This window comes from Furipterus horrens, unplaced genomic scaffold, assembly GCF_987537825.1.
Source record: "Furipterus horrens unplaced genomic scaffold, mFurHor1.1.pri manual_scaffold_1, whole genome shotgun sequence".
Taxonomy (NCBI): Eukaryota; Metazoa; Chordata; class Mammalia; order Chiroptera; family Furipteridae; genus Furipterus; species Furipterus horrens.
The window spans coordinates 105,224,747-105,251,536 of NW_028327171.1; the positions used below are offsets into that span (position 1 = coordinate 105,224,747).

The 26,790-nt window shown below is 38.7% G+C and overlaps 1 protein-coding gene across 5 annotated transcripts in view; it reads left to right on the forward strand.

Annotated features, from left to right (window-relative positions):
• The window catches only part of STXBP5L (syntaxin binding protein 5L), a 344,728-nt gene extending 318,976 nt beyond the window's left edge, over nucleotides 1-25,752 (forward strand). For all 5 annotated transcript variants that reach the window (XM_090265844.1, XM_090265853.1, XM_090265871.1 and 2 more), the window contains 6 exons: nucleotides 1,375-1,614; nucleotides 11,372-11,732; nucleotides 14,656-14,821; nucleotides 16,562-16,673; nucleotides 24,556-24,776; nucleotides 25,345-25,752. In XM_090265844.1, coding sequence (XP_090121970.1) covers nucleotides 1,375-1,614; nucleotides 11,372-11,732; nucleotides 14,656-14,821; nucleotides 16,562-16,673; nucleotides 24,556-24,776; nucleotides 25,345-25,386 — 1,142 coding nt within the window. In that variant the 3' untranslated portion in view covers nucleotides 25,387-25,752. The remainder of the gene's footprint in view (nucleotides 1-1,374; nucleotides 1,615-11,371; nucleotides 11,733-14,655; nucleotides 14,822-16,561; nucleotides 16,674-24,555; nucleotides 24,777-25,344) is intronic.
• Nucleotides 25,753-26,790: the final 1,038 nt, after the last annotated feature.

The following is a 26,790-nucleotide window of genomic DNA, read 5'->3' on the forward strand; positions in this document are numbered from 1 at the left end:
ATTTATAGGTTTTATTGTTTATTTATTATTATGCCATACTAAATCTGATCCAGGGACATGGAGACAATGTTTCCTCTCCATCACAGGTGCCTTGAGTAGCAACCTTGAATGTCGATGAACCATGAATGGAAAAATTAGGGGAACATATTAGCTAGGAATGTTATAATATAAGCAAAATGTAAAGGTCATAAAAGAAACAGCACTCAATCACTAGATAGGGAGCTAAGAATTTAGAGTTTTTCTAAATTTTGAAAATTCTGAATTTCTCATTTTCAGAATTTAGATATTTCTGCCTCTAACTTGTACTGCATTCTGGGAAGATTACTGAACTCTGTGTCTCCAAATCTTAAAATATATGTTATATTCTCTTTTCTAAATTCTATTACAAATAATTTATGTATAACTTTCTGAGGGATAAAAGGAAGAAATTCGAAATACTATATTTTTTTTCTAGAAAAAGGATAGTTTGAGGAATTATAGTTAGTCTCTTTTTATAAAATGAGTCACACTTCTACCTATCAAGAGGGAAAGGAGAGTGAAGGCAGAAGAGAGAAGAATATGAGTTTCTAAGAACAATACAACCTTTCTCATATCATTTAACTGAGGTGGTGAGTTTATACTTGCTGGAGGGGGCATATTGTGTAAGTGTTGATGAGCAGGAGAACCTGAAACCATCCTATTTCATTTAAGTGGGCTGAAGCCCTCTCAGAAAGATTACAGCTGTCAAAGGGATGGTACTGTCTATAGCTCCATATTTAGCTCTACACAGTTAGAACTGAACTGGAATTCAAGGTAGGCAGCCTAAAACTAGTTCAGCAAGATAACATTTGGTCTTGGTAAATAGTTCAATTTTTACAACTATAATTACTCCAGATACAGCAAAACCAAAAATTGCATTAGGGGAATGTATTTGCCATAGAACATTTGTGACTTGAAGTTAGTAGCCACAATGTTGTCAGTAAATGGAAATTGTCAAGAAATCATTAGGAATACTGTACTTCCAACAGCTGAGATAGAAGGGGAGCATAATTAAAATGGTACCAGAAATTCTTGTAACTTTGTCTACACTAAATATTTTTTTCAGATTAGAGAATTTCAACTAAACTTGTGCAGTAGTGTAGAGAAAAACATGGTGAACTGGAGAGTCAAATTCTAGTCTCAGCCCTGCTTTTAAGTCTTTCATTGACACTTCTGGACTTTAGTCTCTTCATTTTCAAAATAACTTGGTGAGCTGGATAAGCTGCCTTCCAGATCAGTTGACAAAAACTCAAATTCTACTTCCCCCTCATAATTTTGGTTTTCATGTACCAAGTCTCACTTTACTTTTTCTGGAAATACACTAACGTTTGATTTTTGTTTTTTAAATTTCCATAGAAAGCCGAGAAAACTCCTATAATCGTTCTAGAAGCTCTAGCATCTCCAGTATTGACAAAGATTCTAAAGAAGCAATTACAGCACTATACTTTATGGAGTCCTTTGCTCGGAAAAATGACTCTACCATCTCCCCTTGTTTATTTGTTGGAACTAGCCTGGGAATGGTGTTAATCATCTCCCTGAACCTACCTTCAGCAGATGAACAAAGATTCACAGAGCCAGTCATGGTATTGCCAAGTGGTAAGAGATTTGATATACTCATTCAATGCTTTTTTTAAAAAAATTAAATATAAAGTATTGTAAAACATTCATTTGTATTCATCTAGAGCAAATATTATAAGTATTCTAAGTATTCTGTGTAATAGGAACTATTGAGAATTTCATAAATCATAAACTATTTCAACATTTATCATATTGCAACTTACCTTTCCTTTAGGGTAGAATAACACAACCCATTTCTGTGGTAGTAAACTGTTGAACTGACAACCTACACAGTACCTTGGGGAATAAGTTTCTGAAAAGCACCGAAGAAAACCTTATACAAATGTTAAAACATTACTTATAATGAATTGAAGCATTTCTCCAAAGTTCCATGCTAGATAAGAGCCTATTGAATGTTTTTACATCAACCTTGATGAACTCAGAACTATTAAGCCAGAAGTGATCTGACTTGAGGTGGCTTTCTAAAGCCTTTGATAATCTTCCCATCTTGTTTTGCACAATTTCTTTTGTTTTTACCATAGCCTCTATAGAGAACTTGGCCTAAATTATGAGTATTGTCGCTAAAGCATACGCAGTAGTTCCTCTCTATATCGTGGTTCACTTATCGCGGCCTCACTGTATCACGAGAATTTTAAAAATATTATATTTAATTATTTATCATGGATTTTTCACTATATCATGGGATTTTGCGGCACTGTATATATGTGTTGTTAAAGTTATGTAGGTTTAAGAGTGTAGAATATGTTTAAGAACATAAGTAGTGTTTATAAAAGTGTGGAAAAGGTTAATAAGGGAGTGGGAAGGTTAATAAGGGACTGGGAACGGTTTATAAGTGTGTGGGGAGGGTTTATAAAGCCTTAAAATAGATATAAATACGAAAATAAATGTAAGATTCCTACTTCGCGGATTTTCACCTATCACGGGGGTGTCTAGAACATAATACCCGCAATAAGTGAGGGAATACTGTATTCTCTTCCTACTTGAATTATCTTTCATTTTTCTTTCAAAGAAGAGATGAGCAAGATTCCTCCTGTAATTCCTTTTACTATTTTTAAATTTCTTCTTAATAAATTTTTATTGTCTCTCTTTTTTATATGACAAAATTATCTGAAAAAATTTCTTAACTTAAAAAATAGAATTTTATTAATATAGTATACGGGATTTTATTTTAAAGAATACATATATATGGCATGGTAGGTTAGGTAAAGTTGTGTTTTCTTTGTTAACTAATGTGCTAAATTCATATACATGAATTATTTATTATAGGTGAATAGTCAGTTCTCTCTACTAGTGTAGCAAGTTCACATAAATGTATATGTGTGGATTAAACAACAGTTTATTTTCTCATACTTCTGTAGGCTAGAGGTCCAAGATTAAGGTGTTGGCAAGTTTGATTTCTGAGGCCTCTCCTTGACACAGACATGTGCCCCCCACTGTTTCTGCATGTCCTAATCTCCTCAGAAAGACACTAGTCACCCTAACAGCCTCTTTTTAACTCCTTCACTTCTTTAAAGTGTCTGTCTCAAATACAGTCACAGTCTGAGGTGCTAGGGTTTAGGGTTTCAACATACCAATGGGAGACAATTCAGACTACGAAATGCATTGTATTTTAAAAAGGTGATCTTCAGTCCTGGCTGGTGTGGTTTCGTGGATTGAACGCTGGCCTGCAAACCAAAAGGTCTCCAGTTTGATTCCCAGTCAGGGCACATGCCTGGGTTATGGGCCAGTCCCCAGATGGGGGCATGTGAGAGGCGACAGACTGATGTATCTCTTGCACATATACTGATGTTTCTCTCCCTCTCTTTCCCATCAAAAAATAAATAAAATGTTTTTTTTTTAAAGTAATCCATTCAGGTCATTTTTTAAATTTATTTCTTAATTATAGTTGACATTATGTTAGTTTCAGGTGTACATTAGTGATTAGACATTTATCTACCTTAAGTGATCAGCATACATAGTTATTATGATGTTGTTGACTATAGTCCCCATGCCCCATAACTATTTTTATAGATGGCAGTTTTTACATCTGAGTCCCCTTCACTTTTTAACATCCCCCACACACCCTGCCCTCTGGCCATCATTAATTTGTTCTCAGTATCTATGAGTTTGTTTCTGGGTGAACTAAGACAGAGAAAGACAAATATTGTATGATTTCACTTATATATGGAATCTAGAAAATAAAATGAATGAGCAAAGGAACTCACAGATATAGAGGATTGTTTTATTTTGATTGGAAAGTTATTTCACAATGAGAAAATATCTTTTACTACATGTAGCACAGGAGCTCCAAACCCAAACTGGAGAGCTGCTTAAGTGTTCGTGATATTCCAAAAAAAACACCCGTTGGCTAGCCAATATGGACATGCTGTTTATTACTCACAGTACAGGGGAGCACACCAAGCACAGTGCATAGGTGTGAGAGACTGCACCTCCTCAAGCCGGAGGCTGGTTATAAGAGGTCTCAGACAAAGGAGGCACTTGTCCTACCCATGACTCTAAACTACCTTACTTCAGTGGGTAAAATGTCAAGGGGCAGTCACAGGACAAGAAGCTGCTCCCAAAAGGAGATAAAGGGAGTTACAATTCATTCCCAAAACAGCACACAGTCCTTCTGGCCAGAGACCCTCTGACTAGCCCTCAGTCATTGGAGGGGGAAGGGCCATGTCCATTGACCCCACACTACATTTTTAATTTTTAAGAAAATATGCACAATTCTCTTAGTCCTTAGCCCACTTTTTTGAAAAAGATAGCCAAATTGACAAACCTTTAGCTAAACTTAGAAGAAATGAGAGAAGACTCAAATAAAATCAGAAATGAAAGATGAGCCATTACAATTGATACCACAGAAATTTTGTTTTAATTTTTTAATTATGAGACACTGTGAAAAAGTATATGCCAACAAACCGGATAACCCAGAAGAAATGGATAAAGCCTAAAAACCTACAACCTACTAAGACTGAATCATGAATAGAAATTCTGAACAGACCTGTAACTAATAAAGACATTAAATCAGTAATCAAAAGTCTCTTAACAAAGAAAACCCCACTTCTTTTTTAAGGAATCTTTTCACATAAATTTATTTTAGTTATCTTGAGAACAAATTCTAATCAATGACATGGAAATTTGAAATCCATTCTGATAGCAGTCACTGTAGTCTGAATCAGAATCACCTGGAGGGTTTGTTTCAGCACAATTGGGTACCACCCTTGGAGTTTCTAATTCAATAGTTCTGGGCTGGGATCTGAGGATTTGCATTTTTAACGAGCTCCCAGGTGATGCTGACCATACCAGTGCAACTCTGCTGGCAGGGATGGAAAAACCTACAGTTCTTACCTCTTATACAGGGTAATACCCAGTCCTTCCTCCTTCTGCATCTCTCCTGTGTGTCACACTATTTATTACCTTTTATTTTCACACTGCTACACACTCACAACACTTCTTATACCAGAGCTGTGGAGGGGTTTTTTCCCACAACAAGCAATTACCTGCAACACTGGCTTGGTGCCCCACAGTTTAACTCAATTCTGACACTTGGAGACAGCATCAGATCCCACAGGTTAAGGGCTCAGTCCCACAACTGTCCCCTCACCAGCTTCAGAGACGAGTCACAAATCTAGGTAGTTACTACCTGTGCTTCAGCTATAAATGTGAGGCCACAACCCCCAACTTGGGTTCAATTAATTTGCTACAGTGACTCACAGAACTCAGACCAAACTGTTTACTTACTGTTTCCAATTTATTGTGAAAGGATACAGGTGAATATCCAGATAGAAGAGATACAGAGGACAAAGTATTTGGGAAGGACACAGAAGTCTCATGCACTCTCCCCCCACTTTCACGTTTCCACCAACCTGGAAGCTCTCCAAAACCCCTCCTTTTGGGATTTTATATAGGCTTCATTACACAGGCATAATTAATTAAATCTTTGGCCTCTGGTGATTGAACTCAATCTCTAGGCCCTCTGCCTCAGGCCAACGTTCTACTCAAGTGGTTGGTTCCCCTGGCAACTAGCCCCCATCCTAACCTGAGGGCCAAAGGTCACCTCTTTAACATTACAAAAGACAACAGTGTTGCTCTTCTCAGGAAATTCCAAGAGTTTAGGATCTCTGTGCCAGAATTGGTGATAAAGACCAAAGACATATTTATTGTAAATCACAATACCACATATGCATATTCATCTTAATCAAAATCTTGGTTAAATATAATTCTACCTACTTTTTTTATACCTGTGTAGCAGCATATAGCAGGAAAAAAATATATAACCACAGTGATTAGTCTCATTTTGAAATAAATTATCAATAACCTCAAGTGGGCTCCTGTGTTGCTGGGTAGTCATGCTTCAGTGATCTTGTTCTCTCTCCCACCCTCTTGAACAACCATTGCAATTTTCTCCACTCTCCTCAACCTTCCCAATACCTCCTCCACTGTTTTCTATCTCAGCTAATAATGATGCGTCCTCTTTCACCGAGAAAATTGAAACAATTAGATGAGAATATCAACAGCTGCCACCACCACATCTACCAACCTGGCAGTACCCCCATCTTCTCTACATTCTTTCCTACTATTATGACTCGATTCAGTCTTCTTCTACTTGTGTGCATTAGATTTTTCCCCCTTTACCTATCAAGAAAGTCAATCCAGCAATTTTTCCTTTTTATAGTTATATTGTTATATTTATATTATTCCATATAAGTGCATAATATAATTATAATAAGTATTTCTATTAGATCAGCATATAAGCGTGCTGTTAATTCTCCCATTAAAAGAGAAAAACCCTGCTAAAATCTATTCTCCTATAACGCCCCATTTTTATCTTTAATCACTTCTTTATCTTTAATGAAAAATTCCTTGCAATGGTTATTATAATCACTATTTCTAATTTTATTCTCCCATTCTGTCTTGAGTTCATTGTGTGATGTTAGAAACAAGGTCATAGTGACTCCCAAACCAGTAAAAAGTCATTGGTAACAAAGGGTAAATGTAAATGAAGGATCTCTGAGAAGGAAGTTGACAGCATTAGCATATTCACAAATCACAATAGGGGCATTTAGATGAACAAGTTAGATTGTAACTCCGGAGTATCCCTTCATGGAGAAACGGGGAAGAAGGAGAGAGGGGGCGGGGAGCTAGTTGCGTTAGGGCGGGAAAGCTAATCGCTCTCATTTTAGGATGGCAATTTTAGGGTGGGGAAGCTGAGACCATAAAACCAGTTTCCTTTGTCTACTTGGCGCGCACATTCTTCTGACTGTGAGGGTGTGCCCGGCTCTGCAGACTCCTGAATAAAGGCCTCGCTTTACTGCTCAAGTCCTGTGTCCCGGTGTTTCAGTGAGAAACGCTCACAATAAAAACACCGGGACACAGGGCAACACTCACAATAAAAACACCAGGACACAGGGCTTCAGCAGTAACCAAGGCAGTTGTTTATTCACTGATCTGCAGCTCTGGGCACAGCCTAAAAGCCAAATCAAAGGTGCGCGCTGAAAAGACGGAACTGGCTGCTTTTATCCCAATCCGAGTAAAACCCTCCCTTTTTCCGTTCCCCCTCCTTCTCCTCCATTTTTTCATGCTGGATACTCCAGAGTTACAATCTAACGTCAAATTAACTGAGGGTGATAATTAACTCAAGATGATCTGGTTATAGGTCTGTCTCCTGCTCTCCTTTGAAATTTCCCTAACTAGTTTGCTGGGCTGTTGAGCTATATTTTCCCATTTCCCTGTGTTTGGTGATGACTCTTTCTCTCCCTTGGATCTCAGATATCCTTTGTTATCAGAAGCATTTGTGCTGAGCTGCAGAATGCCCCTTCCTAATTTGTAAATATGCTAATAATGTTAACTCTGGCTCAGAGACCCTTTGATTACATTTGTCCTTTGCTCTTAATTACTGTATTTTCTACCGGTTTGGGAGTCACCAGTTTCCTTGCCCCTTAAAATTGTGATCAAATTTTCTCCCACGTCAATCAACCAAAATCTCTGTATAGGTTATCACTAACTGTATTGCTAAATCCAATGGTCAATTCTCAGACAGTATCTTGACGTATCAGCAACATAATACACAATTAAGCATTGTCCTGTATTTAAACACTTCACTTGGATTCCAGAACACTTTATTTACCTAGTTTTCTTCCTACATTTCTAGCACTCCTTCTTAGTCCTCTTTGCTATTTCCTCCTCAATTCACTGGACTTAAAATATCAGAATGCCCAAAGACTAAATCTTTGAACCTATTCTATTTTCTATGTATATTCAAGCCCTAAATGACATCAGCCAGGCTCATGACTTTAAATGCCATTTATAATCTGATGGGTCATATAGTTCCATTTATAGATGGACCTATCCCCAAATTCCTGGCATAAATATCCAGTTATTTGACATCCAATAGATACCTAGTAAGCATTCTAAGCTTAAGATATCCAAAACTGAGTTCCTGATATCCTTTCCTTTCTCCCATAGTCTTTCCCACATCTATTTATTAATGGCAATTTCATCCTCCTGATTTCTAAGGTCAAAAACAGAATCACCCTTCACTACTATGTTCTTTCACACTCTAACTCCAGTTTATTAGCAAATTCTGTTGGCTTGAACTTTATAATGTACTCAGATTCTGATCATTTCTCACCATCTGTTACCAGCATGGTTGGAGTGAGCTTCTATCCATTTCTCGCCTGGATTATTGTGCTGACCTTTTAACTGCTCTCCCTTCTTCCAACCTTGACTCCCTATAGGATATGCCCAGTAGGAAGAGTGATCCCGTTAAATGAAAATTAGATTATATCACTCTATTCTCAAAGTCCTGCCATCTTAATCTCAGTAAACTTCTATGTCTTCACTGTGTCCCTCAAGAACCTACATGACCTGGCACCATATTACCTCTCTGTTCTTATCTTCTATGAGTCTGCCCTTCGCTGCTCTAGAAAGTCAAGATCTGTAAAATGTTTGAAACTTTATTTCATTTACAAAGTTAGGTTGCCAATTTCATTGCTGCTGATAGGAAACATAAGACTCCTTGTCAGAAATGAAGGATAATCACAGTAGCCAGAATATTGGCATGTTGTGCTGGTTTCCTGAGGCCTAATTCCCACAGTATGGTGCCTTCTCTTCTGTATTAGTCTGCTCAGGCTCCCATGACACAATACCACAGACTAGGTGGCTTAAACAACAGAAATGTATTGCATTTTCTCACACTCATGGAGAGTGGTAGTCCCAAATCAATGTGCCAGCAGGGCTGGGATCTGGGGAGAGCTCTGTCCTACAGCTGCAGTTGGCTTCCTTCTCGTTGTGTGCATATGGCCTTTCTCCTGTGTCTCCACGGAGGAAGAGAGAACTGTCTTGTGTCTCTTCTTTTAAGGACACTAATTCTGTCATATCAGAGTCCCACCCTTATGACCTCATTTAACCTTAATTATTTCCTTGGAAGCCCTGTGTCCAAATACATCCACACTGGCAGTTAGGTCTTTGATATATGAATTTGGGGAGGGGAGAGTTACAAACATTTAGTCGATAACACCTTCAGCACTATTTAAAATTTAATCACATCCTTTCCCAAAAGTTCCTATACCTTTTCTTCTTTATTTTTCCTTAGTACCTATTACTACTTAATATCTCATATATGTAGTTATTTATCATATATATTTTCTGTCTCAAACATAGAAAGTATGTTCTATTAAGGTGGGTTTTTATTTTTTTTTATTCACTGTTATATCCCTTGTGCCTAAAACAGAGCAAGAACATTTGGTTAGCTTTCAACAAATATTTGTTGATTGAATGAAAGTTGTAGTAGGGAAGGTTGGTTATTTGGAAAGCTAGAATCAGGTATACTTCTACCAGTGAGACCTCCTTTAAGAGGGAAATCCTAATTAATTGTGTGGCCCATTATTTACTGTAGAATGAATTGTTAAGATCTTATAAAAGCCCTTAAGTTTAAGCTTACTTTGTAATGATGTGTATTTCTGAAATAATAGAGATTGTAACTTGGACTCACTTAAGTTGGTCTTTTGTTTGTTTGTTTTTTTCAGTTAGGAAAGAATGAAGGCTGAGTCATAAAGATTAATAATACATTGTTGGGAAAACAACACCCCGTAAAAACCTAATGGACAGAATATAAACAAAGCCTGTTTTTTTTTAGCACAAATTAGGTAACAAAGCAGCTGTTTTGGTAAGGGCAGCTTATGGAGAAGCTGTCACTCTGATGCTGACAGCTTGTGTCAGGTATAAATAAAATGGATTAAAAATGTAGATTTCTTGTCTTTTTAACCTAATTTAGGTAATCTCTAAACTGCCAATGCTAGGATATACTTAGAAAAGTTTTCTCTTGGCAGGTAGTTATGGAAATGTGGTTTTATAGAAGGATCAATTCTAGATTAATTCTAATAAATCATTCATCATTGCTATTGGCATTACTTTTTCTTTATGGGTGGTTGGGAGAGCTGGGTTTTTTTATACCTTGATCCTCAGACTGAAGTGCCTAAATCTCTACTCTCCTGTCTTCTTCAGTTACCTGGTAGGATATCTACGCCAAAAAATTCTGGTTTTAAAGTGAGATGTTAAATCATCTAAACATGTTATTTTGAGTTTGATAAATTTTAAGTACTTCAAGTTATAAACTACTTTCTAAATGGAATGTACTTTTATACATCACCCTTTCCTTTTCCTGTCCCTGTCTCATATACATTCTTGAAGCCTGTTATCCTGATCAGTCTTACTCTCTCTACATGATGTCAAAGGACAAAGGCAAAATAAAGGCTGCTAAGGCACTGCTTAAGGGGGAATCTGGAAAAGTCCAAAGGTCAATCTATTCCAAGTTACCTCCTAAGCTTTATAGTATCCCTGTCTTCCAGGACTGGTAAAAATCACCCATAAGTAGTAATCTGGCATGGAAATTCAACCTTCAAGAATGCAGGTGAATAAACCTCTTTTCAGTATAAAAGTGGATTAGCCTGCCCAAGAGCCAAAGGTAGTTCATTTGTTTTATTCCATATAATCAAAATTTTTAGCTAAATTCCAGCTGGTAAAAGTTCATGAAATTTAATCTGAGTGCTCAATTTCAGAAGAATAAAAGGATGTTCTAGTTAATGAAGTATGTGGAATCGGATGGTATGATTATTTTTTCAGTTGAAGTTATTTCAATAAACAAAAATTATACATTTTTGCCCTGGCCACTGTGGCTCAGTTTAGAAACTCACCCCTTAAACCTGAAGGTCACAGGTTCAATTCCCGGTCAGGGCGCATGGCTGGGTTGTGGGTTCAGTCCCTCATCGGGGCATGTGAGAGAGGCAACTGATTGTTGTTTCTCTCTCATGTTGATGTTGCTCTCCCTCCCGTTCCCTCTCTCTAAAACCAATAAGCATGTCCTTGGGTGAGGATTTAAAAAATTATACATTTTCTAAAATTTGATTTTTAAAAAAGAATTGTAAGGGAAACTATATAGTATAAAGAAAGAATACTGGTTAAGAATCAGGAAACCTGATTCTAGGCCAGGTTTAGCCACTAACTTGCTATGGGACCTGGCCCAAGTCTCTTCATCTTTCTGGGTCTCCATTTTCTTATTAATGTAATGAGAGCATTTGACAAGTTGACATCTTAGGCTCCTGTTAGAACTCACATTCTGTGATTCCAAATTACTGCAACTGATAAACTCACAAATCGACTGATTTATGTATATTACTGCAATATTATACTACAGATATAATTATTATAATATAAAACATTTATTGCCCAATAATAAATAACTGCTATTTTAAGAATTTCACATACCAATTACATGGAATTGTTTTTGTAGGTACATTCCTCTCACTGAAAGGAGCTGTGCTAACATTCTCCTGTATGGATCGAACTGGTGGATTAATGCAACCATCATATGAAGTTTGGAGGGACCCAAACAGCATAGATGAAAATGAAAAATCTTGGAGAAGGAAACTGGTCATGAACTGCCCCTCAGTGTCACAAGAAATAGGAGATCATCAGTATACAATAGTCTGCTCAGAAAAACAAGCCAAAGTTTTCTCACTGCCTTCTCAGACTTGCCTTTATGTTCATAACATCACTGAGACATCTTTTCTACTGCAAGCAGACGTGGTGGTCATGTGTAACAGTGCCTGCCTGGCATGCTTCTGTGCCAATGGGCATATCATGATAATGAGGTACTTCCCTTCTTTATAAATCATCTAGTAATCACAACAGTGCCAACAGGGACAATTCTGAAAAGTACATGTGTAATGTGCAAGATGTTATTTAGAAGTGACCTGAGATCCTTGTTTCTTATATTTTTTAATGTCTTATTACTCTACAATTTCAGAAGAGTTTAGTTTTTTATTTTTTTGGTTTTTGTGTGTGTGTATTTTTTGTTTTTGTTTTTTGTTTTTTTTTTTTTTTTGCTAAAAATGCCTTGTGTTGTGAATAACATATATATTTTAATTGGCACTAAGGAATCTAAGGAAAGAGTGATTTTTGTTGGTGGAAATCAAGTCTCTGGGTAAGGGCATTTCACGCCCCCCTGTCCAGGTGTCCTGTGACTCAGTTAAGCAAGCTGGACTTGCTAACACCAGCAGCTGCATGCTAGCTGCAAGCTGTTTCAGGCTGATTATAAATTTGAGAAGGCGGTTGCTTCTCCTTGCCAAGCGGCTCAAAGTCCAATTGAGATGGTTGTTAGGCTACAGAGACCTGGTTAAAAGCAGCCTATGTTTTGCCTACTATAGGATGACCAGTTTGATAAGTTTTTCTGAAAGCTTTACCAACTTGTTTTTACACCTTTAATAACTGATTTTTCCTTTTTAAAGAACACAATAACAGTGCTTTTTAACTTGTACGAGTAAATTAACAAGAGCACTTTCTTTGACTTTAATTTGAGATCTTCTGTGGCTTTCTCTTGGAGTTCCACTTTAAGCTTTAGTTTTCTGTGCTCTTTACTTTGTGAGGATCGCATATTCTTCCTCTAGTAAGGGCGATATCCCCATGACTCCGACTCATATTGCTGAGAGGCATGCGGACTGTGCACAACCAAAACCTTTCTCGGTTCTGTCTGTTCCCAGTACTTACCTTCAGTCTCTCATTAGGCGCCAGATGTTGTAGTACTTTGTGGTCGAGGGCGCGGAAGTAATTCCAGCAGACAGAATGGGACGGATGGAGGGCTGCTGCATGCTCAGGCAAGATCAGCACTGAGCAGAGCAAGCACCTTCCTTTTATTGAAATCTGAGGGTGGCAATTACAGGATACATATCCTATTGCTTACAGGGGAAACAGGATACCAGGGTTCAAACATTAACTGCTTAGGTACAAAACAGAACTGTAAGTCCTTAAGGCTAAGTTCCAAACAGGATGATAGGACAACAGAGTAATGGAGTACTCAGCAAAGTCTTTTTGTCCTCAGGATACCATAGCTCAGTGGCCTGAAACAGCTTACAGCTAGCATGCAGCTGCCAGCGTTAGCAAGTCCAGCTTGCTTAACTGAGTCACAGGACACCTGTACAGGGGGGGCATGAAATGCCCCTACCCGGAGACTTGATTTCCACCAACAGATTTTTCATCATTTACACATTCATTCAGCAAACATTTATTGAGCATATGTTATTTCCCATAAGCTGTGCTAGGCACTGGAAACATACAGCTGAATAAACTGTAAGGAAAATAAATAAAATATTACATGTACTAGGTTTCATAGTTCACACAAGAATTTTACCTACAGAATTTAATGTGATCCTTATAGCTTCTCGAGGACATAGAATATAGATTTGCATCCACCATTTTACTTAGGTTATAAGTTAACCTCTCCCCTACCACCATGCATTTATTTGACTGAATCTACCATGGATGTCTATTGAACTGGGTTTGTTTTAGACTCGTATCCTAAGGAGCTTAGTTACTTGAAATGCCATAACATATACTTCTTAATATTTTTTCATTCTAAGTCTTTGAAATCTAGTATATAATTTACACTTACAGAACATCTCAATTCAGACGAGCCATGTATCAACTGCCCACTGGGAACATGTGGCCCGTGGTTACCATATAGGACAGCACAGTGCTAGAACCTCATGAAAAACTTATTCCAACAGCACATATTTCAGGTTCCATTTTCTATAGTAAGGTTCTAGGGTTTCAATTGTAATTACAAACTACTTTGATATAAGAAATTGGTACTATTTTTTCAAGGTGCTGGTTTTATGATCTGCGATAATTTAAAATCATTGTGCATACTGGAATTAGTAGGATTATTTCAAAGCTTGAGATATAATTAAAAGTATATTGTTCTCCTTTTGGGATTAGAGGCGTGATTTAAAAGCAATGAGACTGGTTTTCTTCAGCAGTTTGTTAAATTGGCTCTAATGACAGTATCCAAAGGGACTGTCTGATGACTTGAAGTGAAATCGCTGGCTACAGCACTAGGATAAGCATATAACCATTTGGTAAGATACTGGAGATGAGTAGTATTCATTTGGATGTGCTAATTCTCACTATTATTTAAAACTTATTCTCATTTCCTTACAGTCCTGGCCATGCTTATTTATTAACAATGCCTTTGGTGAAAGTGCCCTAAGTCATAGGTAATTTTCATTTCCTGTGTATAGAGGGGGAAGAGGAATGGGAAGCAAAGCCACTCCATCCTCACGCACGGTGACCTGGACCTACTCCATGTCTTTCTATCCAAGCATGATCTCCTCAGACTCAGGAATTTTGCCTTAAAAGACCAAGTGTGCAGTCAAGCACTTTCTAGCCATAGTGTTTCTGTCATAACGAGATTATAACCATATTGTAGGAACCTAAGAAATGCTGCAAAAAGTATCCTGAAATTGCTGGCCACTGCATTTAATCCCTCCTTCAAAAACATTTGCTAAGTATCTAGGTGGAATAAGATAGAAGAACTGTGCCCGTGCTTTTTTGTGTATACTATTTTATGGCAAGGTCAGTTTATTACCATTGAGACTTCAAGAGATTGAAAAGAAACAACCATAAAATAGTGGTATAAGAATTACTGTTTTTCTTTAAGGATTTGCAAATTTTATACAGAGAAATTAAAAGCTTCCAACGATTTGAATAAAAAATGTGGATTTGCTTTTTTCCATGCAGCCTACCTAGTCTTCGCCCAATGTTGGATGTTAATTATTTGCCACTGACAGACATGCGGACAGCACGGACGTTCTGTTTCACCAACGAGGGGCAGGCATTGTATCTCGTGTCTCCTACTGAAGTTCAGCGCTTAACATACAGCCAAGAAATGTGTGATAATCTACAGGTAGGTCAGGCCATTTATGAAAAAATCATTGGAATGGTTGTAAAAAGGAAGAGAATGAGAAAGATATCTAAAAGCTAAAGTATTATTGGGGCAGACATTAAATATGCTTCTCTAGAATATGTCTTGAATATTACACTCATCACTGTGACCCTAACCAAGTCCTAGCGTGGTTCTAGGTATACACAGAAAAAAATAAGAAAGAGGGGGAAATGTGAAGATTATGCATATTAATGGTTAATTTTTTGTTTATTGTATTTTGTTTTGTTTTGTTTTTTGTCTGTGGAGAATGTTCTGAAAGATTATAAACTCTCCAGGGTGGAGAATACGTATGTACACACAAAAACTTTGCATAAAATTCAAGTTCTTGACCTTTTTTTTAAGAAAACAATATGGCTAAGAGCCATACAAAATAAATACATATTTATTCTGTGGGTTAGAACTGGGCATTTGTCTTTGATCATAACAGTAAGCAGAACCTAGAAACAGAATAAATTTAAAAGCCTATGTAACCTTGGGTAAGTAAAAGTCATCACAAAATTTTTAAAAATATCTTAGAAATTTTATTGGTTCAATCCCCTCGTTTTACAAATAATAAAACTAATATCCATGCATTATAACACAAGAGTTTAAGAGTATAAGCTCTGAACTATTTAAGTTGTATTTTGCCCACTTGTACCTTAGAGCTTTATTGTGGAAATTAAGGAAGAATTTATGCAAAGCACTGAGCACAGTGCTTGAGATATTGCAGCCAGCAGTGAGGATGGGGGAAAGTTAGCAAATTCAATAGTTTAAAGGTGTAATCAGTTGGATTAGAGAATTATAAGAGATAGGAGTGAGGGAAAGGAAGGAATTAATAACTATTCCTGGGCTTCTGGTTTGGGAAACTAACTAGATGGTATACTGCCATTTCCAAAGAGAAAGAATTAAGGAGGAAGAGTGCGGGTCTGGTGAGTAGAGGTAAGGGGGAATGATGGAGATCAAGTCAAAGTTCATAGGCAAAGTAACAGTAGGTCACAGATCTTCTAATTTTTGGTTGAAGTTCCTTCCTCCGTACTGATAGTTCTTAAATGTTAATCTGTTTTAGAAAGATCTGGAGAACAAGTTTAAAATATCAACAACCAGAGCACGTCTTTGTAGATTCTGATTTAGTATGTGTGGAATAAAGCGTGAGCATCTGTATTTCTAACAAGACTTTTCTCCCGTTATTCTAAAGCACACCAAATATTAGAACAGTTGTACCTCACCAGGCAGTGGCTGCCTATTTGACTCATCTAAATTATCTTGAGCCATTCCATAATTTTTTAATTGCTACAAAAATAAATCTAAATTTTCTCCACATACCACCAAAGGCTTCCCATTTCACAGAGCAGCCCATGCTTGGTTTAGGAGAGGGATTAGGGCCACAGAGTTTACAGTAATTGAAAAAGATCAGAAGCCTAGATTGATAGTCAAGTGAAAATTAACCCTAGAGTGAATATATTATCTTTTCATGCTTTCTGATTGTAAAGAGAAAAAGAACACAGGAAAATGAAAATTTTAGGATGTTAGTTACTAAAGAAGGGACGGAAAAGAAGGAGAAAGAAATGGCAGAGATAGAACTGGGAGCAAAGCAAAAATCACCAGCAAAATATGGAGAGTAAACTTGTCTTTTCACAATGTGCTCTAACAACCACAGTGTTTTCTTTTGATCTATTAATTTATTTTGTTACTCTAAAGCTTTTTTTTTTTAATTTGACACAGGATATGCTGGGAGATTTGTTTACTCCCATAGAAACACCAGAAGCTCAAAACAGAGGTTTTCTAAAGGGACTGTTTGGTGGAAGTGGACAGACATTTGACAGAGAAGAGCTCTGTGAGTAAATTCCTGATTATAAAATTGCATCACCAAATAGAAGATCAATGTGTGTGTGTACCTTAATATAATATGTGACTTCAAATTCTAGATTAGATTATTTTGCTTTGAATAAAACTGATCACTTTACATTAAGAAGTAGCATAACAAAAACAGAACGTGAAATTCATACAAATAGTGAGTAAGCTAATAAATGTGTCATTTGCAGCTAGATCATGCCTGCAAGTCATGGTAAAGACATTCATTTACTAAAGTCTAGAAAAAAATTATTTTTAATCTGCTTGCCTTTAATCATTATGAGAAACAGATTCTTCATTCAGAATATGAGGTTTATCAATGCTAAAGAATGAATTACTTTTAATATCTACCACTGAGACTCTGATGAACAATAATCAAAAAGTAGTAGAAAAATAGTAGGGAGCATTTTTAGAAAGAAGTTAAGAATATATTTTCCTTGTACACTGTTAGTGGGATCGTAAATTTGTGCAGCCACTTTGGAAAATGATACAAGTATTCCTTTAAATTTTTTTAAAAAATAGAACTGCCATATGACCTAGCAGTTCCACTTCTAGGTATTTATCCAAAGAAAACAAAAACATTACTTTGAGAACATATATACACCCCTGTGTGCATTGCAGCATTATTTACAGTAGGCAAGATATGGAAGCAACCTAGGTGTCTGTGCATAGATAGATGATTGGATAAAGAAGATGTGATGTATGTCTACATTGGAATATTACTCAACCCTAAAAAAGAATGAAACCTTGCCATTTGCAACAATATGGATGCACCTCAGGGTATTATGCTCAGGGAAGAAAGCCAGACAGAAAAATATAAATACCATGATATCACTTACATGATTTCACTTATATGTGAAATCTAAAATACAAATGAACAAACAGAACAAGAAAAGACCCATAGATATAGGGAACAACCTAATGGTTTCCAAAAGTGAAGATGGTTAAAAAAATGGTGGTGGGGGAAATGTTTTCCAGAATACCTCCTTACCATTTGATGTTACCAATCAAAAACCTTTTCTCTTAAGCTTTTACTTACACAAAAGATCTAGGTGTTTCCATACAATGCAATATTCATTAGCCATACAAAGGCATGACATTTCATACATGAATGAACCTTGAAAACATCATGTTAAGTCAAACAAGGAAGACAAAGAAGGCCATATATTATATAATTGATTCCACTTATATAAAATATCCAGAATGGGTAAATCCATAGGAACAGAAACTAGATTCATAGTTGCCTGGCACTGGGGCAGCAAGGGATAGGGGAGTGACTGCTAATGGCTAAGAAGTTTCTTTGGGGGTAATGAAAATGTTCTAAAATTAGTGGTGATAGTTGTACAACTCTGTGACTATACTAAAAACCACTGACTGAAAGAATGAATTTTATGGTAGTTGAATTATATCCCAATAAGGCTCTTATTAAAAAAAAAAAAAAACAAAGAAGAAGAAGATCTAGATTCCATCCCTAATGTTACCTCTTTGGGAATACTTACTAAATTTTTGCCAAGACAGCTATTTTTCTATTTAAAAATGTATTTTATTAAAATTAAAAGGAACTGAGCTTTCTAAGTGACAGGTAAATTTTTAGTCTTTTATAAAGTGAGTCTTTTATAAACATTTGTATGTTAATGCATATCATGCATATACTCCATTCTCTAGTATTTACACACACACACACACACAAAAACAGATCTAAAAAGAACAACAGGACTTCCGGCCAAGATGGAAGCCTAGACAGACATGCTGCTTCACCCTCCACAACTAGAAAGGAATACAGCTACCTCAAAACTAGAGACAACCAGAAGTTCCAGAAAATCAAGCTGCATGGAAGTCCAACAAACAAAGATATAAAGAAGAAATACTCATCCAGACAGGTAGGAGGGGTAGAGTCAGGGCGCAGAGGTGGTGGCAGCAGCAGTGGCAGTGGCAGGCTGGCAGAAAGTGCCATCACACATTTTCAAAACTAGGGTGGGACACCTGGGGAGTGAGTGATTCCAGCACCAGGTCAGACCACGCAGCTCACAGTTCCAGCCTCATTGCTTTGGACTGAGCAAACAAGTGGGGATTGGGGCAGAGGAAGAAACTGCCAGTCTCTCAGCAGAGTCCACTTGTTTAAAGGGCCCCCACAGTCCTAGAAAGTCCACAGACCCGCCCACTCTGGGAATAACAGCCAGGGTAACAGCTAGAGAGGCGCCAGCCAGTCCCATACGGAAGTGGGAGAAGTGCCTGGAAAAGGGAGGAGTGATGAGTAAGCGGCATTGTACCCTCTCAGACCCCTCCCCCACATACAGCACTGCAACGTGGTGAAACAGGTTGCTCCACACTGATGAAACCTAAGGCTCCGCCCCTTACAATGTCACAGGTGTGACAGCTCTACCTGAGACACAGAGGCAAACAAACACAGGAGCCTGTCAGAATCAGGAGACAGCGAGATATGGCCCAAAAGAGGGAACAGATCAAGGTTCCAGTGGGAGAACTAAGCAACAAGGAGATAGCCAACCTAACAGACAAGGTGACAGCCAACCTAGTACACATAGAGTTTGAAGCACTGGTGATAAAGATGCTTACAGGCTTGACAGACATGCTTAATTACAGCAAACACATAAGGGAAGAAGTTAAGGCTATTCTAAATGAAACAAAGAAAAAGCCACAAAAAACCAATGGTGAAAGGAAAACAGGGTTGAAATCAATGATTTGGAACATAAGGAAGAAAAGAATAGTCAACCAGTACAGAATGAGGAAACAAGAATTGAAAAATAATGAGGAGAGGCTTAGGAACCTCTGGGACAACTTTAAACATACCAATCCAAATCATAGGGGTTCCAGAAGGAGAAGAGGAAGAGCAAGAAATTGAAAGCTTATGTGAAAAAATAATGTAGGAAAACTTCTCAAATTTGACAAAGGAAATAGACATACAAGTCCAAGAAGCACAGAGAGTCCCAAACAAGCCAGATGCAAAGAGGACCACACCAAGACACATCATAATTAAAATGCCAAAGGTTCAAGATAAAGAGAGAATCTTAAAAGCAGCAAGAGAAAAGCAGAGTTACCTACAAGGGTTGCCTATAAGACTATCAGCTGATTTCTCAAAAGAAACTTTGCAGGCAAGAAGAGACTGGCAGGAAGTATTCAATGTGATGAAAAGAAAGGACCTACAACCAAGATTACTCTATCCAGCAAAGCCATCATTTAGAATGAAATGGCAGATAAAGTGCTTCCCAGACGAGTTAAAGCTAAAGGAGTTCATCATCACCCAGCCACTATTACATGAAATGTTAAAGGGACTTATTTAAGAAAAAGAAGATCAAAAATATGAACATTAAAGTGACAATAAACTCACAACTACCAACAACTAAATCTAAAAATAAAAACAAATTCCAACTAAGGAAACCAGAACAGGAACAGAATCATAGGTATAGGGATCATTTGGAGGATTATCAGCTGGGCAGGGAAAAGGGGGAGAAATGGGAAAATGGTGCAGGGATTAAGAAGCATAATTGGTTGGTACAAAATAGACAGGGGGAAGTTAAGAAAAATATAGGCAAGGATGAAGCCAAAGAACTTATATGCACGACCCATGGACATGAACTAATGGGGGTGGGATTGCTGGAGGAAAGGAGGGTAATGGGCATAGGGGAGCAAAGGGAAGAAAAACATTGGGACTACTGTAACAACATAATCAATGAAATATACTTAAAAAAAAAAAAAAGAACAACTGAGACCTACAAAGGCTGATAGCAAGATAAGCAGAGAGCACTGGAATGAAGACCTGGGCTGAAACTTAAACAAAAGAACAGACCTGAGTTTGGAACAGACACTAAGGAAGGATAAATATGAGTTCACATATATTGTGAGCACCCCAATTCAATAACATCTAGGATGCAATCATGGGGCTTCCTGTCAAGATGGCAGAGTAGGTAAACTCTGCTCAACTCCTCCCATGACTGCATCAAAATTACAACTAGATTATAGAACAGCCATCATTGAGAACCATCTGAAGACTAGCTAAACAGAATTCCTATAACTAGGAATATAAATAAGCCACATGGAGACTGGTAGAAGGGGCGGAGACTCAGAATGGGCTGGTCCCACATCCACGGCGTGGTGAATAAGAATCTGGAGGGAATTCTTAGTCATGGAAGTCCCCTGAAGAGCCAGAGGCCTTAGCCCCAGACTGGGCTCCCCAGCCCAGGCCTTTAGTAGGAGGAAGAAGAGTCCCCATAACACCTGGCTGTGAAGAGCAGTGGGGATTGCATCTGAAAAATACGGGGGCAGGGTACTGGAGACTGAAGAGAACCTCTTTTTTTGGTTGGGTTGTTTTTTTTTTTTTTTTTTTTTTGTTTTTAAAGTATATTTTATTGATTATATTGTTAGAGTTGTCCCAATTTCTTTTCCCTTTGATCCCCTCTGCCCAGTACCTCTTGACCTCCAGCAATCCCACCACGCCCCTTAGTCCATGTCCATGGGTCGTGCATATAAGTTCTTTGGCTTCACCCTTTCCCATATTATTCTTAACTTCCCCCTGTCTATTTTGTACCAACTGATTATGCTTCTTAATCCCTGCACCATATTCCCATTTCCCCCTCTCCCGCCTCCTAGCTGATAACCCTCCAAATAATCCCCATACCTGTGATTCTGTTCCTATTCTGCTTTGCTTAGTTGGATTTTGGTTTTTTTTTTAGATTCAGTTATTGATAGTTGTGAGTTTGTTGTCATTTTAGTGTTCATAGTTTTTATCTTCTTTTTCCTAAGTAAGACCCTTTGACATTTCATATAATAATGGCTTGGTCATGATGAGCTCCTTTAGCTTTACCTTGTCTGGGAAGCACTTCATCTGCCCTTCCATTCCAAATGATAGCTTTATTGGATAGAGTAATCCTGGTTGCAGGTTGCCTTTCATTACATTGAATACTTCTTGCCAGTCCCTTCCTGCCTACAAAGTGTCCTCTGAGAAATCAGCTGATAATCCTATAGGCACTGCCCTGTAGGCAACTCTCCACCTCTCTCTTGCTGCCCCCAGGACTCTCTCTTTATCTTTTACCTTTTGCATCTCCATCATGATGCGTCCTGGTGTGGTCCCCTCTGGGTCCAACTCTCCTGGGACCCTCTGGGCTTCCTGGACCTGTATGTCCATCTCCTTCACAAAATTTGGGAAGTTTTCCTCCTTTTTTTCAATGCTTCCTCATTCTGCACTGGTTGACAATTTTTTTCTTCCTTATGTTCCAAATCATTGATTTCAACCCCAGTTTCCTTCCCTTCATCATTGATTTTGTGTGGATTTTCCTTCATTTCACTTAGCATAGCCTTCACTTGTTTCATGCGTTTGCCATACTCAAGCATATCTGTCAAGCCTGTAAGCATCTTTATCACCAGTGTTTTGAATTCTGTGTCTGTTAGGTTGTCTATCTCCTCATCCGTGAGGTTGGCTATCTCCTCGTTGCTCAGTTCTCCCACTAGAACCTTGATCTGTTCCCTCTTTTGGGCCATACTTCTCTGTCTCCTCATTCTGACAGGCTCCTGTGTTTGTTTGCCTCCACGTCCCAGGGAGAGCTGTCGCTCCTGTTACATTGTAAGGGGCGGAGCCTTAGGGATTCGTCAGTGCAGGGCAACCTGTTGCACCACATTGTGGTGCTGTATGTGGGGGAGGGGTCCGAGAGGGAACAATGCCGCCTGCCCAGCACTCACTCCTTTTCCAGTCACCTCTCCCCCTTCCGCACCAGACTGGCGCCTCTCTAGCTGCTGCCCTAGCTGTTGTTCCCAGAGTGGGTGGGTCTGAGGATGTTGGTCTTTCTGGCCTCATTGGCCCTCATCCTGAAGCTATTCGGGGACTGCCTTGACCCACCTCATTAGCATAAACTCAGGTGTGGTCTGAGGGGTTTCCCCCTGGCTGGTTTGGCTCAGTGGATTGAGCGTCGGCCTGCGAGCTAAGTGTCGCTGGTTCGATCTTCCAGTCAGGGCACATCAGAGAAGGAAAACTCTGACTCCAAAAAACCTCCGCTGCCTTGCGGCATACCTCTTCAGGGGAAAGGCTAAGGGAGTAAACCCCGACAGAAAATCCGGAGCCGGAGTCCCTAAGGCGGTTCGACGTTGTAGTCAACACCGGCAACTCCTGCGGCGCACCTGAAACCAAGCTGTATTGACTCCGTCTTTCCCTTGGACCCTTCAGCTGCGAAGAGAGGGGGGGTCTGCTGCATGGGCAACAGCAGACCCTCCATATCACCCTGCCCAGGCTCTGTAGCTTCAGCTTCACTGGAGGGGACACTCCAGCGTCATCGCAAGATGTCGATTCAACACGGGAGGAGACAGATACCGTGTCACTCCTGAGTCGGACTGCACAGCCATTCTCGGCGGTGCAGATAGACTCTTAAGAAGCTACACCATCGTCTCTCGAGACGGACGGCTGCCGACGACGACTCTGCTGAGAAACCAGCAGTTTCTGCCTCCTCCTCAACCCCACTGGTTTGCACAGTCAGAAGCAATGAGGCTTTATTTCCCTGGTGCCCCAGCAGCTGCTAGATCCAGTGAGGAGCTTAGAATGCTCCCCAGTTGTCCCTTCCGACTTTTTAAAACCTGTGATTTCACTTTCTGCCTGCCTGCCCCTGCCACCACCACACCCCGTCTCTCTGCCCCAGGCTCCGCCCCTCCTACCTGTCTGCATGAGTATTTCTTCTTTATATCTTTGCTTGTTGCACTTCCATGTAGTTTGATTTTCTGGAACTTCTGGTTGTCTCTAGTTTTGAGGTAGTTGTATTCCTTCTTAGTTGTGGAGGGGGATGCAGCATATCTGTCTACACCTCCATCTTGGCTGGAAGTCTTGAGGAGAACCTCTTAAGGTGTTTGTACACAGACTCACTCACTCAAAAATTCATAAGCTTTAAGCTCCAGAACAGGGGCCTAGGGGAGGAACTAAATTTCACTAATTTCAGGGTGAGGGCTGGAAGGGCAGAGGTCAGAGCCACTCTGTCCAGGGATAGAAGCACTGGTAGCGTTCCTTGTTCTTTGTGGCGCTCCCCTCCCACCCACCCAGCCGGCGCAGGAGAGCAACAAATCTTGCTTTCCATTACCCAATCAGACTCAGTGTTCACCTCCACCTGGTGATTCCCTGAGACCCTGCCCCACCCAACTCACCTGCCTGGCCTGGGCCTCTTACAATGGCTCCTCCACACAAGCAGCCTGCCTCAGATCCCACTGTAGACTTTCCCAAAATCTGTCAAAGGTGCAAAACCTCAAACAAGCAGTGGTCAACTAAAAAAATAATGTTTTTTTATTTTTTTATTTTTTAAATGAACAAATTCAAAGATATAGAGAACAAATTGGTAATGGCCAGATAGGAGGGATTTGGGGGCCTGGGTGAAAAGGGTAAAGGGAGTATGAAGTACAAATGGCCAGTCACCAAGCTAGTTATCAAAATAGCCACAGGAATGTACAGTACAGCACAGGAAGTAGAGTCGATAGCATTTTAATAACTGTGTGGTGTCAGACGGGTACTAGTTACTGGGATGATCACTCCATTAGGTTTATAAATGTCAAATCATTATGTTGTACCCTCAAAACTAATATGATATTATATGTCAATTGTAATTTAAAAAATAACAAAAAATGTAATTATGTCATATGAAATACACACACACACACACACACACACGGCGTATGGCAACAATATCTCTCTCAGTCTCTTTTGGAGGCATTTTTCTTGGGTCGCTAACATCTCCAAATACATATCTATGATAGGGTTAAGTAAGTCTCTTATTGCAGAATTATGACAGTAGAATTTAATATAAATACTTTGATGATAAACTTGACTGTAACTATTTGAATTACTGACAAATGTTTTAAATTGCTATGGCTTGAATTCCCAGTCGGGGAAGCTTCAGCAGGAAAAGCATCCCGCAGCCTCGCGCAGCACATTCCTGGGCCCGGAGGAATAGAAGGGGTGAAAGGCGCTGCCGGCGGGGTGATGGGAGAGCTGACGCGCGCGCGGCTCGCACTCGACGAGCGAGGGCAGAGGCTAGGAGAGCTGGAAGAGAAAACTGCAGGCATGATGACCAGTGCAGAAGCCTTTTCCAAACATGCACATGAGGTAAACTGCCTAAGAAAATACAGGCATCTTCATACAATAATAACTGTGAACATTTAGGTTCTGCACAGAAAAGTTTAAACTGATATGCAGCTGTACCTCATCCTCTGTGAGAGGCGAGGTCACCTGAATCTCATTACAGTACAAGTATTATAATTCCTTCCAGCATTTGGGAGAAAAACGCTTTTTAGGAAATATTATTACACATTGATACTTCATTATCTTCAGGGATAACTTAAAGGAACATGACCTGTTAGTTCTGATGCATCAAGTGCATCTTGTGCATTCTGTGTTAACCTGGCTCTCAGGCGGATGGTATGCTTGCCCAGGAAGGTGTGAGCGGTCCACACACTTTGTGTCTTAGTCATTGGAAGTGATTTCCTGTCAGCAGAGCTTTTACAGCTTGATTTGTTTTTCTAAAAAAATGGTTTTCCGATATTTTACAAAATTAGGAAATTTTTTAAGTTTTAAGATTTACCGAGATAGTCATGATTAACTCAATAAGAACTTGCTTGATTAGCACTTGTAAAGATTTTTTTAACATCTAATGGTGGCTATTTTTCCTTTGCAGCTAATGCTGAAATACAAGGATAAGAAATGGTACCAATTCTAAACTTCTAAAGAAGCTATGACTGCTTTAAGAAACCATGATTCAGGGAAACCAAATTTATTCCCAACATCACTATTCAACTGCTAGAAGCTAGTTTCTTCTACAGAATGTTCCATTACAGTCCATCTGAAGTAATCATAAGAGAGACACTGTACAACTGAAAGTCTGGAACCCTGGTTAGAATCCCAAGGTATGGCTGAATTTGCCTTTTCCCACGTGGAATGGAGCTAACATCTTGGCATTTCATTTGCTAAGGATTTACATTTAGGACCTATGGGAAGTTCTCCTGATTTGAAAAAATCCTGTACAAACAAAAGCATTAATGCACTTAATGAAAAAAAAAATCTTTGCATGATAAATTAACATCTTAAGAGGAAAAGAAAAAAAGCATGTTGTGACAGAAGGAAAAAAGATTAATGGTAAACTATTTTTTATAAAATGGGCCACACCTGACAATTTTAAAAGTCTGCATTAGAAATTACCAGTGCATTTCAAGTACATTTACCATACCCAACTGAAAAGGAAAAGAAAACAAAACCAAAGTTTTCTTATCTATAACTTCAATTATACTAAAACATTATTGAATTATGATGGCAAAAGTAAGACTAACATTCCTCTTGCTCCATAGTATCTTACATCTTTCATAGTTCTCAGTCATAATCAAGTATTGCCAGTATAGTAAATTATTTCTAACACAATTATTTCCACTTTTATCACTTTCAGAACAAGTTGCTATTTTTAGTCACAAACCATGCAGGACTGGGGCACATCAAAGCATTTTTTCAGCCTCGTCTTGCTCTCTGCAAGGGAATTGACTGATAGATTTGGGGAAACTAGATATAAGAACAATGCAGTTAGCTTTGAGAACTGATTTCACACACTCTGGTTTCAGTTTCTAAAGTGATATATTTTTAATGTTCCATTTGTATCCTTGTCTGCCAATTACACAGTATATTACTGTTCAAACCCAGTGGGGTCTTCAATCCAAAGGTGCTTTTGCAGCCTGACACTCACAGACCAAACTGGTCATTCTCTTCAGCATGATTCAGTAAAACCTCACTTATTGTTTTGGGAAAGGGATTCTGATTTATTACATTTCTGACTAACAAGGGCTTTCATTAGAAAATAATTTTAGTTCAATACTTATTGAAAATCTTTATAAAATATAGTGGTGTTTTTGCTATGTTGGCTTCAGTCACCATTATGCACAACAGAAATAACATAGAGAGTTGAATGATACAAAATAAATAATCTTGTCATAAACCAGAGGATTCATCAATAAATACCAAATACCTGTTTCTTATTAAAAACTGTTTTAAAAATGAAATAAAGAATATCCTTAACAGGATAAAAGGCATCTCTCATAACTCAACAGACAACTATATAGAGACAAAAAAAAACAAACAC